This window comes from Penicillium canescens, assembly GCF_028828765.1.
Source record: "Penicillium canescens strain IBT 15451 chromosome Unknown utg000009l_segment0_segment0, whole genome shotgun sequence".
Taxonomy (NCBI): Eukaryota; Fungi; Ascomycota; class Eurotiomycetes; order Eurotiales; family Aspergillaceae; genus Penicillium; species Penicillium canescens.
Window position 1 is genome coordinate 2,481,417 of NW_026703971.1, and position 19,525 is coordinate 2,500,941.

The window sequence follows — 19,525 nt, forward strand, 5'->3', positions numbered from 1 at the left end:
CCTTTTGGGCTTCTTCGTAATGGAGGATGTCTAGCATGGTCAGTAAAGAGTACATTGAAATAAAAGGGGTGCCACCGTGGGTATCCTGGCCATAGTGCAGTACGATTCAAAAGGTGAGCATTGGCGTACCGAATCTCTGTGTGATTTCGTCTCTGGTTTGCGTAACTTTCGTCTATCCTTGGTCTCAGAACGAGTAGAACGAAGGGAATAAAATGATGGTGCAGCACGCCGCCGTACGCCGTCAGACCTGAGGTCTGCGTCATCCTGAGGATGCTTGGAAATCTTTGCCATGTTCGAACTTTTGTTTCCCTCAATCAACGGTGAATCAACGAGGCACAGAAGGATAAGAAAAGTATCAGCAGTGACCTGACGAGAATCGAGCATTATATAGAAATAGGGAGAGGCCTAAGCATAAGATCGGAAAGAGAGCAGGGCTCCTGCCAAGCAAGTGCGTCGGGACGAAAATCACGAACTCAAAAGATTGAGGACTACTTTATATGCCAGACTCCGTGGAGCGTTAACGCGAACGCACTAAACATCTGCCCTTCGATTTTACTATCGGGGATGCGAGCAATTAGCCCGCACAAAGATGCATGGGGATGCACAGTATCTTTTCACAGCATGAACAGGCCAGCCTCATATTATTACAAGTAATATCACGCATGAGTTACGTCGTACTTTAGTAAAAGTTCAAGCGACAGGCTCAACAAGAACCAAGAGTACATGGAACCTCGACAATGAATAAGCAATGTGTCGTCCAAATTGTGTGATCACCAGACCAGTTTATATGGTTTAATGAGGGTTCGGAAGATAGGCTGCGAAGTCGATTTTTTACGCCTGGAGTAATCACTACGACTGATACATTCCAGTGAGTTTTTGGAATAAGACTTATATTCAGGACGAAATAGAAGTTTTTCAACCGGTATAGGAAGATCGATAAATATGTGTATTTTGAAATGCTGTTATAACCATAATTCCTAATTCCAACCGAAAACTATTTCTGGCATACAGTGATCCAAATTACATGTGTAGCCAGGAGACATGATTCCAAGGCAACAGGAACTCAGTCGTGACAGGTAAAATACATACCGATAAGCTACTAGAGCTAATATCTAGGATCTAGTTTCTTTCTGTATCGGTGTTTGAGTCGTTTTCAAAAAGGGAATTACATGCGTAACGATTACCAAACCTTCCCAAAGATAGAGCGTTGTTCCATCCGAGCTTGCGAGATTGCCAAGCATTTTGTAGGCAACGCGCAAGTTTCTACTATTCCAATGACAGACTGCACCCTTTTCTAGTAAAGTGAAATGTGAACGTTCATTATTTTCGTTGGTATCACCAGCTAGGTACCGTGTACACAGTTAAGTGAACAGTGTTCATGCTCCTAAAGCGAAAGTTGATTGATTCATGTAGATAGATGTGTATTCCAGGTCGTGGTCCAATGCCCCTGAATCCATACGGCGGGAGCCGCAGCTTAGCAAGATTACGTACAACATGTTTTTGCTTATTCTGGCTGAAGGATATGTCCCGACACGGACAAAGGAAGTCACTGTCATAGTGTCTTTGCAATTTAAAATTCCACTTTTACATACGTAGAGAAGTCCAGGGCACAACTTGCGCGAAAGAAGGCTAGCTGGAAAAAGGTATAGTTTCCTAAGTAGCGTCGCACCAGTGAGGCATCGTCTCTGGTGAATCATCAGCGATCAACTCCGTGATATTTTTTCGCCCATCTCCGATGGAGGGTCTGTTACGTTTAAGTGAAACAGGTGCAGGCGTGTTTCATGAGCCTGACAGGATGCAGAGTTGAAGCACTTTAGCTGTGCGTTATCCGGAGTGTTATCTCCGTCATAGCTGACCGGCGTGAGTAAGGTGCAACCGAGGGGTTGACCAAGAGCGATAGCATCTATATCATGCCGTGATGCTAGTTCTGCAACATTGATGTACGAGCGCAGTCGGTTCACCACTCTAGACGGGCGTTCGGAAAGTTCCTTGTACGTCCAGCCATACGCTAAGAAACCCTGAAGAATCAATGCTGTTGCCACCTTATCCAGTGAGCAGCCTTTCTCCAGGATTTCAGGCCGTTGCAACCTGAGATATTCCAATAGAAGAGAGACATCTCCCTTACTTAGTTTTCTTTCCCACCTGTTTCAATCTAGTCAGTTTCTTGCAAATGTCTGGAAGGCATACAACACACTTACACTGTGTTTATCTGGCTACCAAGCATGAGCAATAGCCCCGGGCCGGCATCCATCAGAATTTGCATGTACCTTTGGCCAGCCTTACGATCGGCTTTTACAGCGCCTATGGAGGCTGATATGCTTGCTGCCTGCAAAGACAAAGCGGCAGACTTTCTGCCACGGCCACGGGATAAGCGGAGGAGGTCAGAGGTCGCCAACTGTTCAAGATCATGATCCAAGAATATGTGAAAGAGGCGACTTGCACAATCATAATCATCACGGCCACGCTTCACCCGAAGAAAACCATGAAACAGTCTCTGAAAGCGAGCGACTGGACTTGTACCAACGCCAGAGAAAATCCTTTCCCGAGTGGACCAAAGATTCGCGTATGTTGCTCCATCGAGTTCCATGGCATTGATTAAACCCTGGAGCGCCCGAGCTAGATAGGTTGCCCTTGAGTTTCGAGATCCCAATCTGGCCCTGAAGAAAGCCGCCGCATTCGTATGGTTCTCCAGAGGAGCATAGGCCGCATCGGTAGAGCCAGTCTCAATCACCCCGTCTGGCTGGGAGGAAACGGATGGAGACAGTTCAGAAGCAACCAGCGAGAAGTTGGGTGTCTCCGATTCCTCTTGAGTGGAAGGGAAACAAGTCCTCTGTTCCAGACCAACCACAACAGGGCTTGATGCAGCTTCAGCTATGAAGGGGGTGATATCAAGCGAAAAACCTTGTTGACAAGATTCCATAGACCTTTCTACTTCCAAGGCCATGGTAGCTTCCCCTTCCTGATATGATGGCGAGTCGAAGAGGATCCGTCGTTCGGTTTCTGTGCATTGGAACACAAAGCCGCGAAAGCACCCAAGTAGACCCTTATAACGACACTCAGATATAGGAAATAACACAACAGGGTGCCATACTGACCGGTGAGTTGACAATAAGAGACGGAGGAATTGTCCGGAGCATCCAGGCTATAAGTTGTTCGTTGGTTTCGTAATCCATCAGAATTGGGGACCTGCTAGGCCGTACAAATCAAACTCAGGGGCGAAAAATTCCGGGAGAGATAGCCAGAGTCACAATGTCGGCATTATATTGTTCTTGGACTGAATTATTGGCACAACTTTCAGAGACAACGACACCAAGTGAGAGAGGGACAATTCCTGGCCGATTTAACGAAGAACAAAGGGGTACTTATTCCCCCACCGCATCCCTTTATTCCATATCAATGTGAAACTTATATAAATGCACATGTGGAGTTGCGGCTTTGGCTGGAGCTCACAGGTTGCGTTGTTTAGATTAAAATCCTGGTATTCAAGTATTCCCGCTACATTCGGTGGGATCAAGCCAAGTGGAGTTCTTGCATAGAGTTTCCAGTACTTCGCCCGGCTGACTGCAGAAAACGCAGAATTTATGAGTCAAAAGACCTGAATATTGTCCATAGTTGTCAAAGAATGACTAAAGTGGGACGAAATACTTAAAGACAACAGCAGAAATGCTTCGAGGCTAGCGAGCGACGTGTGGGAAGAAAAGGGGCAAAAAAGACAGGAACGAAAAATGGGGCTGAGAAACTCCATTTATCTCTGAAGGAGTAGCGGCCAATGGCACGGAGGGCAGTGTGGGTAGACTTGGGCGGCAGACAGAGTTGAGAGTGCTGAGAGTCTACAGTGTAGGAAGGACTCGAGAGGCCAGGGATCGCCGGTCACTCGGCCCGCAGCACTGCCGTTCACCAAAAGCTTAATTTTCCAAATGAGCTGTTTCTCTTTTTCTTCCGTGTACGTGATTCCCCAGTGGCGCTGTCAGACTTTACATGCCCAAGACCGCCGCACGACAGGGAATACCATATGGTATTCGATAGAATCATTACCATTGTAGCTGTATTTATTTGTAATTCTTTTAACATTGAGCTGAAACTCTAAGTTAACCATTCTCATTGATGACTTGGGGAATAACTCGGGCCTGTTTTGAAGCCAAGATTCGTAGAAATTGTACTGTTCCTCGGTATGACGCCACGAATTCCGGACCGCAGTTTCTAGATGCCAATCCAGTGCTAGATGATGCTAATGGTCTGGGCCAGTAGTCGATTACCCTCCTCTAGTCTCTGCCTGATGAGGTCAAACGTTTTCGGATCTGCTCGATAATTGTCATACTGGGTTCTTCCTCGACGTGATCAGCATAATTTCAAAAAGTCTTCTTTGCACACTTCCCACTATTACTATCGCTAGCGCAGCATGCGAGGCATTGAGTAGAGATATTTACTGCACCAAAGCTCTTAGTTAATTTTCGCCCATAGTTCCGTTGATGGGTGTCGTGTGTCAAGTGCGGCTGCTGACCTTGTATTTTATCGCGGAGGCGTTGAAATGGCATGTTAAACTCTAACTCTAACGCCAAAAGTTTGGGTTGAGGGCGAATACACGTAAAAATAACGAAAGTGAAAATTTTCGTCGTTGAGCTGGTTACTGTTGAGCCTGTGTAGACATATATGGCAAGGAGGTGCGAGGTTAATAGAGACGGGGATTGCTTTCCTTAGCTTAGAGCACAATCGGTATAGCCGAGCCTGTAAGCCAGGTATTCAGTTGATTGTTTCCTACCTCCCGTTGTCTGAGACAAATGCCTCAAGGTAAGACTAAAACGGATAAAGAAAGATATCCTAGTTTCCTCTTCCGCCAATTAGGACAGTTATGCCGCCTTGATATTACTTTACGGAAGGCCTTTTGGCAACACAGGATACCACCTTTCTGTTGCAGTTAACCTTTTGTGGAGACAGTCCTTTTAGGTATGTAGAAGTTGAACTCCAGTTATCTATGAAACCGCCTCTTAAACTTAATATGTACTGGCCCCAATATTGTCAGGGGTTTGGCGCCCCCTGGCGCGAGTACTTGTTGCTAGGGAAGTAACGGAGGTCAAATACTTCTGTTACACCACTGTACAATCAAAAATTCTTGATGGGAGATCATCCGAGCCGAGGTTTAACTTTAATCTCACTTCTATCCAGGTATGATGTTGTGCCCCTCCTTATCGTCGGTGATTTGCAGGAATCCCATAGGCTACTTCAATTGTGGTTACTACCCCAGGAACGACACAATAATTGCGCCGCAATACCCGCTTACAAGATGCATACGGCAAGTAGAACTCACGAATACGGGGCATAGTTAACGATTTGGATACCAACCGATGGATCTTCCAATGCGGCAGCATTTCGGGTGTCGGGATTGGATATCTCCACATTACCAAAACTCAGGCGATGATGTAGAGTAACAGTTTAATTCTCAGTCACGGTCTCTTTTGATAGTTCGTCAATCATGCCAGTTGGTTCCCTCAGTGCTAGGCTGTAATCTGCGATGGGAATGGGGCAACTACCTTGTCGACTTGTAAAGTTAGTTCGAGTCGCTACAGAACGGTTACATAACTTACCCGAATATGACAGACGCAGAGAATCTCGGAAGGTTCACGGTGGGCGGGGTTGAGACAAAATGGGCTGGGTCACTGTACCTTGGTAATGTGTTTAATATAATGCCGCCTCACTCCTAGCGCGCCTCCCGAATCCATTCGCTTCCACTTACAGATGCTACTCCACAACTGTGGGCGCGTGCTTACTAGGCATCATTCCGACTCGAATCAAAGGCCCGTAGCCGGCCAATAGAATGGCGAGTATTTTGAATAAGGTGTGTAGGACCTGTTGGCTTCTTGGCAATTTTGCTTACGGTTACGGAGTACGTACGCGGTGACCAGTAAGGCACACAAAAGGGTCTCTCCGTACCGAAAAGTAAGAGAGATGCCTTATCTGCGTTTCCTCAATTTTCATCGCGCCACCCATTGGTCTTGGTCGCAAGATCTGCGGATCCGTTACCTAAAACTGAAGTAATCTATTCCCATATATCCACCCGAAATTCCTCTAGAACTCAATGTTATGCCGATGGAGAAATTTCGGCCGGATAAATAATCTGCTCTAATTAGCTCCGCACTTTCATGAAGCTCCAGTGGTGCGTCAACCGGGCTTACCTTTGCTCCTGAACTTTATTTAAGATGAATCGAGCCTTTCGGGGCGTCCGACGGCTACTAACTGTGTTCCTTTTGCCGGATCCAACAGGGGAATTGCATACAAGGTTGACTGTAATCTTAAGAAACCCCATATTCACTAAATTATGAAAGGGTCGCATTTGCACCAGTTTCGAGGACAGTATCGCCCGGTTACTTTTGTTGAACCGTCCACTCATTCCTTGTTTCTGTATACTTACCTTAGTCATTCCTTGAACTGATCATTTCAAACCGAAGACCTCGCTAGAACATCACTGTCGCAAAATGCGTCTCAGCTCCCTTTCCACTTTTCTCGTCGCTGTTGTCGGTGTCTTGGGCCAGCATGAGAAGCCTAGACATTATCATAGAGATGGCAAGTTTGAAATCTCTTGCGGCAACCGCGGTGGAATCCACGGTGGGATGAAAGCTGTTGCCTACTTCGGCAACTGGGTACGAGCGAACTCACGCTGAATTTTCATTCCCTGACGAATTTTTAGCTAATAGTGCTTTCGCAATACAGGATATCTACGGAGCCAACTACTTCATCACCGATGTTCCAGCAGAGAACTTGACCCATCTTGTCTATGCTTTCGCCAACGTCAACGCTACTACTGGCAGCGTGTATGAACACATCCACGTCTTTGGATAGTAGTCCTAGCTAACAGACGTTATACATAGGATATTGAGTGACACGTGGGCCGATCTACAGTATGCGTACCCTGGAGATAATACCACTGCGCCGGGAGAGAATGTATATGGGAATATCAAGCAGATGTTCCTGTTGAAGAAGAAGCACCGCCATCTCAAAACGATGCTCTCCATCGGTGGCTGGAGCTACCGCGAGAATTTTCCCCCTATGCTTGCATCTAGCACCAAGCGGCAGAACTTCGTTGATACGGCCGTCCAATTTGTCGCAGATCTCGGCTTCGATGGAATTGATATCGATTATGAGTACGTCGCAGACCGCAGTCAAGCGGCGCAGATGGTTGATTTGCTTAAGCGTCTGCGCCAGAGTCTGGACCAACTGGCAGAGAAGACAGATGCTACATCCCCATTCCAGATCAGCTATGCCTCTCCAGCGGACAAGGACAAGGCTGTCATGTTAGACCTCACTAGCATGACCCCGTATCTCGATTTCTACACTGTTATGGCTTTGGACTATATGGGACCCGGATTCAGCAATTACTCTGGCTACTTGTCAAACTTGTTCCCGGATGTCCGCAATCCACGTGCAACTGATTATGATACAAACTCGAGCCTTGATTTTTACATGTTTAACGGTCAGGTTCCACCCAACAAGCTCGTTTTGGAGAACCCGCTGTACGGTCGTGTCTTCAATGGCACTAATGGCGTGGGGGATAAGTTCTCCAATGGCGGCACACAGGGCAGTCTTGGTACCGCTGGGCTTTGGAATTACAACGCACTTCCCCTACCAGGATTCAACGCTAAGGTTGTCAACATTCCTCGTGTTGGTGGAAGCTACAGCTACGACGCCAAGCAGAAATACCTGGTTAGCTATGATACTCCTGAGATAGCTGCCCTGAAGGCTGAGTATGTTCAGTGTTTGGGTCTTGCTGGCACCGCCTGGTGGGAAGTTAGCATGGACCGAAACGATACTCTGAGTCTCATCGGCACCACTGTCTCTCTGTTTGGAGGCGCTGGCTCTTTGGATCAGTCTCTTAACAACTTGAACTATCCCACCAGCACATATGTTAATCTGAAGGATGGCTTCTCTGGCAATTAAATCAGCCACCATGTTGAGGAACTTCAAAATGGGTTTGGTTGACTAACTGCAAGGTTTTCTAATACCAGGCATGGCCAGCCACCCTACTGATCTTGTGTGTTCTCCGTCTTGTTCGACCTGGATTCAATGACGTCTAGTAGCTTTCCAGCCTTTCGTTAATCATTGCAGAGAGGTTTTTTTCCCATTTATCATTTTCTGCTTTTCTCTTTTGTACGTGTGCCTGAAGGTAATCACAGTCACAACCAGTTTCGGGCCTTTTACAAGCCCTTCTGGTCCTATCAGATCTTTCCCTCCTTCTTTCCCCATGGCCGCCATTGTCTCTTCTTACTAATAGACTGCTCAATCAACTTTGTTAATTTGGCTTTTCCATTTTCTCTTCATAATCCTTGTTGTTTACCAAGTCTCATTTGTCCCCTGTCCGCTCGGGAGGCACAATTAGCGTTGTGTTCAGCGCATACAATTAGTGGATTCTAGCAGGTCGAAGGATTCTCGTACATGCTAGTACTGAAGGAGCCAATTAAACGATTTTATTGAAGAATTAATTACCAGGTCGCTGTTGAAGGCGTCTCATAGCCTTCGGGGCTAGTCGGGCGTGTTACGACGCCGATATCCCGAACCGGCCCTTCTTACCATACAAAACCATATGGAAAGCAGGTACAGAGTATCCGGGTGGTATTGGCGAGCCGTGTCAACGTCTAAGCGAAACAAATATTAAAAAGGAGTATATCAAGCAGAATTAGCGATCTATTCATCCTGAATTCCTAATTATGCCGAGGAAGCCAAAAAGGGGCAAGCCCAAAAATCCTGTGGGCGGGCGACCTGGGTGCTGTCCAAGCCGGGCCGGACTGCCTGTGGACGAGCCAAGGGCCACGGCGAGGCTTAGGCGTTATCCATGAATCCAATCACGCATCCACACTGCAGCTATACGCGCAAGTGTCTGAGTTATTCGGATCTTGACAGATCCAATGCATGCAGTGCAGTGCTAAATGTAACGGCCAGCAAAGGATGAAATACAAAACATTCAGCTATAGGAAGGTTAACAACATACGGGTCCAGCATAATCACAATAAAGACACTGGCGTTTATCTAGAAACGCAGAGACGATAGTGGGAGAGGATTGGACTAGGGCAACAAGTACGGCGAAGACAGTTGCACAGGAAATCTTGATTGAGACCATTTTGATGTGGTGTTGTCGAAGAAAAAGGAGTTCACCAGAAGAAAACTGAAAAGACGTTCACAACTAGTGTCTGATTCGCAGAATTGTATACTAAAAGTGTACCATATCAGACAGCGCTTCTTCATGGGCCCTATCTTTGGTTCGGCTGTCCTCGGTCTTGTCCACTTGATTTGAAGCTGAGATGGTTATTGTTATTTTATTCGGCTGGAAATGACGGGACTTTCGCCTCACCTTCTCCTTGCACGCACACTTAAACTAACAACCTGGCCGTCTGCGAAAGTACGGCTCAAGCAAGGCGAAACATCGGCTCCTCGGGCTCGAGAGACGCAGACGCCATCTGAGGACAACGATGATCACCCACTGGACACCGGGGATCCGAGCCGCAAGCAAGCTATCCTATGAGGTTGTTCGAATGCCGAGAGGCAGACACTGCTATACGCTCCATTGGGTCTTCCATCAGGTAGGCATACCAGCGCATGATCTGATGAACAAAATCCACTGCGAGAAGGTCGAGGTCGCGATCATCGATGCCATCGGTATTCATGTGGAAGAAACAGAGGATGGTGTTGGTGCAGGGGAGGTTGAGCAGCCCAGACATTAGCTCGCTTCGCATACGAGTGTGAGAATCTGAGAGTGTCTTCCTGGGGTGAGATCCGAGTCAGCAAGTGTTGATCCAGTTTGACGAGGTGTTGTACTTTACGTTGTTGATGAAGAATCCCCCGAGCATACGCTTGAGACAGTTGGTCAATTAAGATCGTCATCCTACCAGCTTACCAACTAGATCACTTCCAATTGTCTTCTGCAATGCAGTCACCAATATGCCATGTTGTGTCCAGTTCGTCGCACTCTCCGGCTGTCGCTTCGAGAAGCCGCACTGGATGCACCGGGCAAGTTCATAAGATGGCACTAGCGCGCGACGAACCCACCTGTGGCAAAAGATTGTACAGTCGTATTGGGAGACTGCTTCGTGTAGAGGCACTCCGTTGTCGACGGTGTGAGGCAGTGAGGAGGGCGTAAGACGCAATGGCGCGTCTGCCCTTTGGTCGTATCTGATTCGGCGCGAATAGGTTATTCGCCATAAGATTTTCGCGGTTGGCGATGGGCTGCTCCTACAACGGTATGGAAATGTCAGTGGGGTTCGTGTTTGTGGCACAGACTTAGCAGAAAATCAAAACCGGCACAGCAGGAGGCGCGATATTCCACCCACCTCATCGCAGAGAACGAACGTTAGAGCTTATGTGTCCTGTTGTTGGTCCGCGACCTTGCTTTGCAGTCTTCACAGAGGACATGTTGCATGGTTTGAAATGACAGGGTAAGAAATGGCCTGTAAGCCGTGACTTTGCGCGGAGCACTGACAGTGCTGGGTCCAGCTCACTTTGGTGCGCTGTCAACGGTTTCCTGCCCGTCATTAGCTTGTCGATCGGCGAGACAATGAGTGACTTACATGTTGTAAGAAAGACACAGGAAAGGGCTCCCTGGCTGGGGTATATTGGACGGAACGCATGGATCTTTCTTTGCATCGTCTTTTGAAGTCAGTCCAGTTTCGAAAAGGGTCGCGCCGAAATCTACATACCTGTATGGAGATCACTTTTTTACATCGATATTCAAGGGCGGGGCAGGGGTCGGCTGCTATGGTGGACAGATGTTCGCATAGATACATCGACCATCTAACATAAATCTGCTTCTTTGACCGGCTGGCTTGGATGACATAGTGAACCTGGTGGGAATCACTTCACAAGCACTTTCTAGCTTGTAGGCCCACGATGTATCCATAGATGTCAGTACAGTGGAAATTCCAGTAGGGATTAATGGAAGAACTTATCAGGCACCTCAAACGCAAGGCCTGCTCGACTTTGCGTAGCCCAGTAATAGAATTGAGGAACAAATTGCTGGAGGGGGAAGACGTATTTATAGATTTCTTGGCTCCTGTCGCGTACGTGCTCTGCTAAGTAGCAAACGTTGAAGGGCACGATGCCTATCCTAAGTGGGGTCTGTTGCAACCCATGCCTTCGTTCTACGGCAACTTTTTGCAGCAAAATCCTTGATTCCTTTTAAATGCCTACCGAGAGACGTGCTAGATTTGTGTTGAAAATGAGTGAAGTTGAGTCGGTTAAGAAACGTTGGTTCACTGTCAATTCTACGGTCTTCTATAATGAGGCACTGGGAGCTATTCAATATTTGATTCATGTTTTGATCATCTCATGCGTGAATTACTATTTTATAAATTTAGTTTACACCTCCTTGCAAAGATACAAAGCGGAATAAGTTGCTGTTCTGTTCACTGGTGTCGCTAATGCTGACAAGGTTGCTGTGCACCGAATATGTATTTACTAGTAAGCAACCTCGGTGAATGAGCTGTTGAAATATCTGACTATGGAGGTTCTCTTGGCAAGAAGTTTTGTCATTGAAATGAGGTGTTTTAATTCTAACTCACTGAAGAGGTACTTCTACAGCTATTTGTAGTAGTAAAAACACAATAAGCGAGGAGTGCGACGGACCTGCAAGAGTTCCATGGTACAAAACATCTAATAAGCCCTATATGGTCGTTGCGCATGAATTCAGAGATGCTGAGGCCTCAGGCTCACTGAGCCAATATCTCAACATGAACAACATCCTCAGAGAGATTGTGTCTTCACATTAAGCCGTGAGCCTGCATCGCTTTGCACTTGCAATGCTACGTCAGGTATCATGTCCTGCTGTTCTTGAGCCTGACCTTCCTCTCGTATATCTGCTTGAGTTTCCGCTGGCTACATACGACAGGGAGCTAGAAGCTCTAGCACCGCTTCTGTCCGTGCCAATGACAGTGGTGTCAGGCCGTACTCATCCCTCAAGTCCGCCCTAACATTATTTCGCTCAACCAGTAGCTTCACCACTTCTTCATGTCCACACTTAGCTGCCAGTGACAGCGGCGTCAGACCATAAATATCCTTCGAGTCCGCCTCCACATCACCCCGACACAGTAGCAGCTTCACCACTTCTATATATCCACCCCCAGCAGCATGCGACAGTGGGGTCCGACCATCATCATCCTCCGAGTCCGCCTTAACATCATCTCGCTCAACCAGTAGCTTCACCACTTCTTCATGTCCACAAAGGGCGGCCAGTGACAGTGGCGTCCGACCATCATCATCCTCCGAGTCCGCCTTAACATCATCTCGCTCAACCAGTAGCTTCACCACTTCTTCATGTCCACAAAGGGCGGCCAGTGACAGTGGCGTCCGACCATCATCATCCTCCGAGTCCGCATCCACATCATCTCGCTCAACCAGTAGCTTCACCACCTCTTCATCTCCGCATCCAGCTGCGTACGATAGTGGTGTTTGACCATTCTTGTTCTTCGGGTCCACTTGAGTACTATTCTTCGCTAGTAGCAGCTCTTTCAGTCTGCCCTCAGCTTCTTCTGCGAGAAGGTGTAAGATTGTGTTCCCTTTTTCATCCTGAATAGAAGTGTGTCGAAATGTCAAGACTCGTACGAGGTCAGGAACAGCGTGTAAGAGTGGTAATTGGTCACGAGGGTTGAGATTCTCCGCCGTGAGGAGAATGATCTCTCTCGGGAGATAAGCAAGGTCTCTTGGCGTTCTCATCGTCCAGCGCACGGCAGATACAAAAAGATAATAAAACCCCACAGCAGTCTGGTCTTGTGATCTTGCAGAACCTTCTCCTTGCCACGCTTGGGGATGTCGTCAGCCTTGAGAGCTGTTTGAGGAACAAAGTGGTTGTCAGCAGAGGTCCTGGCATTCGGTTTTGTCATATGGTTGTATTCCTGCTCATCCTAAATACATCCTCCATTCCAGTTGCTCTAGATCCCAGATACGGAGAAATTTGGGGCTGGTGAGACGTACTTAGCGGCGGGCTCTGCTTGAGCTTGTCGCCGTTGTCAGAGCCCTTCAGGGCGAGAGAGGAGGTGAAACGCCAGCAGCCGACCTTCCCTTTTCCTAGTGCAAAGTTGACAAGCTTTCCAGAAGCCTTTGTAATGCTGGAACGCTGGAACCTCGTGAAAAGATCAGTCGTGGTTCAGCGAATCCAAAAATCTCGCTGCCCTCCGCCTGGGCACCAATTGGAGCGAACGAGGCGAACCACCGAGATAAAAAACACCTGCTGGTCCTATCCATAGCGAACGACCGGGCACGTCAAAGCGCAAAACCCTGATACGAATTACAGTTCCTAATAGTTAAAGCCGACAGAGCTTGTTTAATCGTCTCTCCGCCACATATCTCGCGAAAAATTACGCTTTAACTAAAAAAGTCGAGTTACAGGCCCTTAAAATCAGGGAACCTCTTTTAAAAGAAAGTAACGTTATGCAATTTTTCGGTTCTGGAATGTGCCAAGTGAAGTCAATTCTGAATAAGCTAAATCCGGCGTAGCGGTTTAGGGGGACAAAATGTGTCTCCAAATCAGTGCAGCAGGAGTAAGCCAATACGCACTGCCGCACACATGTTAACGTTGCAGATTGTTGACTAATTAGACGCGATGATTCCGCAGTGTTGGAATTGTTTCCAATGCTGCCGGGTTTCATATCACAACAGTGCCTGAAATAGTGATGGTACTGGAGGTGCGGTAGCAAGCCGGCCATAACTTATATAGCCTCAGAAGCGGTCAATTTAGGCGTCAATTTCACAGGCCCCCAAGTTCTACTTAAATTGATTCATCACACGCTTCGATCATACTGTACCAATGGCGCACAGATACCCGATTAAATATCACCATGAACTTTTGCCTTGATGAAATCAATGGCACCAGTAGTCTCAATCCACACATCGTAGTTGTAATGTAAATTTATTTGTGTTTCCTCCACGCTCCCAGGTGAGTATGCCATGGGGCGCCCCATCAAATGATTGCTTGGATTGATGAGGGCGAGCCAAAAAAATTTATTTGCCCGGTGGACTTCCTTATATAAGGTATCGACCTGCGCCTTCAACCTCTGTATCATGGTGGTGCGGGTATCACATCCACCATTCATGATATCGTGTTTGGCACGCACAGCGGGGCTGTGGGGCACCGACGACTGAATTATATCAAGGATCTCACGAGGAACGATGGTACCCAGACTGGAATATGACTGTTCCAACCTCGTGAGGTCAAGGAGCAGCTTAATTTTCAAGAGCGTCAGGGTAGAAAAGTGGCTGAGAGCATGGAACTGGCCACAGAAACGATCAACAGGCTCTAACACATCGGCATTTTTGATATCGAGGTATGGCAGAGAGGTGTCTCCCCAGTCGTAATGTGGATTCTCACTCACGACGACCCACCACTTGATAAAGTCATAACATTCTTGGTCCTTGTTAAGTCGCAGCATCAGTGCAGGCACGAGATCCCGCACACCCATGTTATCACCTCGGCACAGACGCAACATATCTATGAGATGGCCAAGCTGCGCCTCAACAGACTCAGCACTGTTGATTTTGGCCATTGCTTCGACGAGTGCAAACCGAGCTCGCATATAATCACGGGTTTCGAATAAGCCCCAGAAATGTCCGACACCATTGGTGAAAGGGTCTTCGGGCATCATGAAGTCTCCTGGGTGGTTGTGCAGGGCCTGCTCTTCTTCCACCATAGTGACGCGAGATCTTCGGACGGTGCTGCAAGCAGATTTGTGTGACGGGCGATCAGCTGCTTGGTGATCGCGGCCGCAGTATAGCAGCACCTTGCACCCAGAGCATCGAAGAAGACCCTTGTGTTGACCACAGACGCCACAGCCGGAAGGGAGTACTTTGGATAGCATTACTGCGACGGAGAATGAGGGAAATGAACGTGTAACGTACGAATCTCTATAAACAGAAGGCCCCAAAGCCAGAGAGATGGATATAGTGACGTCTTCCTTCGGTGTTAAAAAGACTGAATGAGGCTGTAAGACGCCATTTCTCGTTGATGGGGGACCGGTTGCTTCGCAGTCAAAAATAGGGGGAGACTTATCTGAGTTGGGTGCCCAAAGGAGGACCGGGCCCCACATGTCAGTGCCATATTCTACAGGCAGAAATGAACTGTCAAGCATAACGTATTCGGTAAGCGAGCCGGCCATGTAAGCCAGCCGGCCACCCAACCCGATCTATTAATTTTAAATGCATTTATTTCAACCAAAACGCCATTAAATTCAATAAGCTAAAATCGAGGTCTATTAGGACAGGCATTTCTCTTATGACCCTCAATTCCACATGCTCCACACTTCGGTAAGGCCCTCGTACGCGGCTGTAAAGGTGCCGGAGGCGGTCTTGGCTGACGGGGTATTGGCGCTTTAATTACTGGTTCTTCCACCTGAATAAGCTCGAGAGCCTCTGAAACTGATAGGCCTTGTTCTCGAGATATCTGCCTAGTAGACCGAGTCCGTTTTCTCTTTTTTTTCTCGTTTTCGGCCCGTAATTCCTTATTTTCCTTCGCTAGTAAGATAGCGTTATGCATTGCAAGCTGGCAGCCTTTGATAAGCTGATTTAAAGCGCGATCTGACGGGCTCGGTGGACTTCGCGATCTTGTACGAAGTAAAGCTTTAATTAGAGAAGCTTGCCGACGTAGTTGTTTCTCGGTAAAAGGTGTTTTTGGGGTGAAATTACGGCTCGATTCGCTCCCTCGGCTCGGAGGGGGGTCGGGGTTCGAAGGCATATATTAAGCTTCGAGATCACTCGATCGGGGTCGTAAGGCACTAAACCGGCGGCGGCGAAGCTATTCTTAATAGTCTCTGGTTTAAATGCCTCGATTCGGGCGAGAGGGTATTCTTCGAGGAAGTCTAATTTATCGACGTAGTTGATTCTAGCACGCGTTTTCGATTCGATAAGCCGACCGTAAGACCGTTTTAACACCGCAAAACAGCCGATATCGAGAGGCTGTAAAAGGTGAGACGAATGCGGAGGCATACAAATTGGGATAATATCATTTTTTCCGCAAATTTCGTCGAATTTCGGGGTTAAATGACTCCCGTGGCCGTCGAGTATTAAAAGTCTATACTTCCCCTTCGTACGCGAAGAAGTAGACGGAATAAAGAGCTTTTCGAGCCACCGAAGTCCAATTTCATCGGAAGTCCACCCGTTCGGACTAACCTCGAGGCGCTAATCGTCCGGAAGGCCGTCGAACCAAGACTCGACGAAGACTTTGCCCTTAAAAATCACGCACGGAGGAAGCGCCCACCCCGACGCGTTTATACATTCAATTGTAGTCACCCACGCGCGATTTCCGGGCTGTAAAAGTGCTCGCCGACCGTAGTATTCCTTTCTCGTAATAACCTTCGCGGTCGCAATTAAGCCCATTGCAAAACCGGTCTCGTCAAAGTTATAGATATCGTCGGAATCGATACCGTACGAAAGGATCGTTTTTTGGACGAGAGAAAACCATTCACGAATGATTTTAGGGTCTTCGCATTTTGCGCGCTCATAGTTATATTGCCTCGAGAATCGGGTTGAAAGGTCGGGATGCCTTTTTACGAAGTTATAAACCCATTTCTCGCCGACTGTTTGAACTGGTATAGTTCCCCGCGCCGCGAGAAGAAGATTCGCAGTTTCTCGTACAGTAGATGGCCGAGGCGCTGCTCCACGGTCATCAAGAGAGATGATCCATTTTTGAAGCGATTCCTCTTCAATTGCTGTTAGTTTATGGCTGTTAGCGCGAGTTTCGGTGCGTGTTTGGTGGCCGCGTAGTCGGTCTTGAAGAGTTGTACGAGGTACGTTAAAACAGCGCGCTGCTTCACGAACAGAAGATATTTCTTGTTTCTTAATAGCCTGAATAGCTAATAAGAGCCTGCCTTCTTGCTCGATTAAATTTCGAGAGGATCGAGTACGAATTGGTGGCATGGTGGGTGGTTGAAGAAGAAAGGTCTAATTAATTGACGCGTTTCGCGCTAGGTGGCCGGCTGGCTTACATGGCCGGCTCGCTTACCGAATACGTTAACGTTAACTTAGTTACCTTACGAATACTGCGTGAGATCAGAAAAATGGATGCTCCGAGTGCACGCATTAGTCATAAGTGTATATGTCGGAATCAGCGGTACCCGTAATAGCAGGTCATCCAATGGAAAATGGCAAAAGGTCTGAATTGTTTACTACCCCTTCGTACACACAATTTATGGGCATCATGACTAACAACACTGGCAATGAACATGCTCCGGAGTGGAACAACCTAGCTCCGGTCATTTATACCGACAGATAGTGAAATTTTGTTTGAGGGTGTTTGCATACGATCACGTGCCTAGGTGTACTGACCTGTAGTCACTTCCTCGGGCGCACTAGTAAGATTGCGACCCTCTTTTGTTGACAGCTTGAATAACTTCGAATACGAATAGAGGAACTTAGTTTTTCTCCGCACCCCTAATAAGCTTGAACTTGCAGGGGACATGAGAACTTATTTCGTTCAAGAGACAAAACGCAGCAGAACTTGTTCAAGATGACATTCGCATACTGTACCGATTAGCGCACGTAAACAGCTGTACCTACTATTCCGCCAGACTTGTTAAAGATAAAAATCAATCGCCAAGCCCTTCTTCCTATCCAGAAGCTTGTTTTAGAATTGAATTTTCACATGCACTCGCACTTGCACACCACATAGGTAGAGCAGAGGTCCTTGACGCCTCCCCCGAAAGAAGTGTATGTTTTCTCAGCGTTCATGCTGACATCTAGACCTGGATCTTCGGTGAGCTCGCAAACTGTGGTCTGCTGGAAATCAGTAAGCATGGCACTTGAGGCGAAGACAAGGCCTTCTTGTGCAACTGCAGTGTGGCCCCAGAGCTCCTGAACAGGGCGCTTCACGCCATCAACGGGGAAAGGAAAGTTGGCACTGGCACCAGATTGTTCGTTGGCGAGCTGGATAGTGGCAGGCTTGACCCAAGAAGGAGGAGCGGCAAGGCCGGAGGAGGTGAGGAGCCAAGAACCAGAGCGGTGACATTGGTGAGCTGCATTACCAATTATGAAGCGTTTGTTTCTTTTTGGAGAAGTTGATGTTGAATGTGCCTATGCAAGCGGATCTCTCGGCGGCACCCTTGAGATCATTGATATTGATGGTCAATGCGCGATATGGTCCTATGACAACCATGGCTGCACGGGATCTTCAGCATTCTTTGGCCAGCTTGAGGGAGAAAAATGCTCAAGTAAGTGGACTTCTGGCATAAGAGTCAGCAAAAAGAGTTACTAACAATCTCGCAGCGGTGAACGAAGTCGGAGACCATACCCATCGCTACCCTGTGCACGGGGTGGAGGCTTGTGGCACGGAAGACAATTCGTCAGCTGCATGGATTCAGGTGAAGGATACGGGGGTAGTCACCTTCTCCAATCACCAGGGAGAAATGTCGTCATGTACATTAGACAACGGACTCAAGCATGGCAGCCGATGTATTGCTTCTGACTCGGGATCTTCCACCAAGGCGTCCTCCGCTTTGACGACACCGAGGTCTTCGTCATCAATGTCGGAGTCATCCTTGACTACCTCCCAGACCGCACCTTCTTCTGATTGTTCCGCGGATTGAGGAAATATGAAGAACAAGTGCAACTCTCGGGATGTACCAAACATACCCTTCACTACTTTGCAGGTGCATGGAATTTTGGCTTTCTATTAGTTATGTTTTTCAATGTCTGGTTTCATTTCCTTTTTGAACATTATATGTATTGAGGCCACATAAGAAAAAGAAGAGGACAGAAATGCAATTGAGCCAAGTGGAACGGGTGTTCTGATGGACTCATGCTGATTCGTAAGTTGTGATTCGATTCTGCATAAAGTTCTATGATTTCAGTCGGGGAGTAGTAATAGCCTGTATTGTAGCTATGCTTTATTTCCCAATTTGGGCGCTTCTCTAGAAGACTTCCATCGATATGATAGTATTCGAGACCTTGTCCCAATCCGACGAAAAGCAAATAAGGGACTTCCCATTTTCGGAAGACTGGGCCATAGTGATTGAATACGCCCTTTGATGTTACGGGTTAGTTTGTGCGTTATATTGTCGTCCCAGGGATTGAACATACATATAATATGACACTTCTTGAGTTTTCCGACGGTCTTCGAGCTCGACGACAAACAGCTCGCCGATCACGGGAGCACGGGTAATGCAAATACCAATGGCAGACTCAAGAGGTATCTTGTTACCTTGAGAATCTGCCAGAATCATTTCCGAATTCGCATGGTTTGCTTGGAGCGATTGCCTGCTTGTCCTAGCGCATTGTTTAGTCTTTCAATTTCCTTTCTTATCACTTGGACCGAGGAATCACATACAACAGATCGCCCTGTTGGGAGTAAGAAGCTATGTCGATGGAGCAACCGTGCTTGAGATTGCAAGTTGGGGTTGGGTTGTATGCAACTCCCTGCAGTGGTGTTCGACTTCTCACCCGCACGTAAAGTGGTGCTCAAACAGGCGTCATCCCATTGGAGTTCTGCCTCCCGAATAAAGCGAAAATTATTCTCTCTAGGGGTACTTTGGTCCGAAGTCATTTTTATATGGCCTTCAACGCCGGA

The 19,525-nt window shown here is 47.5% G+C and overlaps 4 protein-coding genes across 4 annotated transcripts; 2 read left to right on the plus strand and 2 right to left on the minus strand.

The window, feature by feature from the left end:
- Positions 1–1,703: 1,703 nt before the first annotated feature.
- N7446_012078 (uncharacterized protein) lies at positions 1,704–2,944 on the minus strand (the record flags this gene model as incomplete). Its single annotated transcript, XM_058520820.1, has 2 exons — positions 1,704–2,088; positions 2,199–2,944. The coding sequence occupies 2 exons, from the start codon at positions 2,942–2,944 to the stop codon at positions 1,704–1,706; spliced, it is 1,131 nt and encodes a 376-aa protein (XP_058367106.1).
- Positions 2,945–6,470: 3,526 nt separating this feature from the next.
- N7446_012079 (glycoside hydrolase family 18 protein) lies at positions 6,471–7,929 on the plus strand (the record flags this gene model as incomplete). The annotated part of the gene is made up of 3 exons (XM_058520821.1): positions 6,471–6,635; positions 6,706–6,806; positions 6,864–7,929. The coding sequence occupies 3 exons, from the start codon at positions 6,471–6,473 to the stop codon at positions 7,927–7,929; spliced, it is 1,332 nt and encodes a 443-aa protein (XP_058367107.1).
- Positions 7,930–13,799: 5,870 nt separating this feature from the next.
- On the minus strand, positions 13,800–14,828 carry N7446_012080 (zinc finger MYND domain-containing protein; the record flags this gene model as incomplete). Its single annotated transcript, XM_058520822.1, has 1 exon — positions 13,800–14,828. The coding sequence occupies one exon, from the start codon at positions 14,826–14,828 to the stop codon at positions 13,800–13,802; it is 1,029 nt and encodes a 342-aa protein (XP_058367108.1).
- A 3,161-nt stretch (positions 14,829–17,989) lies between these two features.
- N7446_012081 (uncharacterized protein) lies at positions 17,990–18,529 on the plus strand (the record flags this gene model as incomplete). The annotated part of the gene is made up of 3 exons (XM_058520823.1): positions 17,990–18,170; positions 18,226–18,375; positions 18,444–18,529. The coding sequence occupies 3 exons, from the start codon at positions 17,990–17,992 to the stop codon at positions 18,527–18,529; spliced, it is 417 nt and encodes a 138-aa protein (XP_058367109.1).
- Between the last annotated feature and the right edge of the window lie 996 nt (positions 18,530–19,525).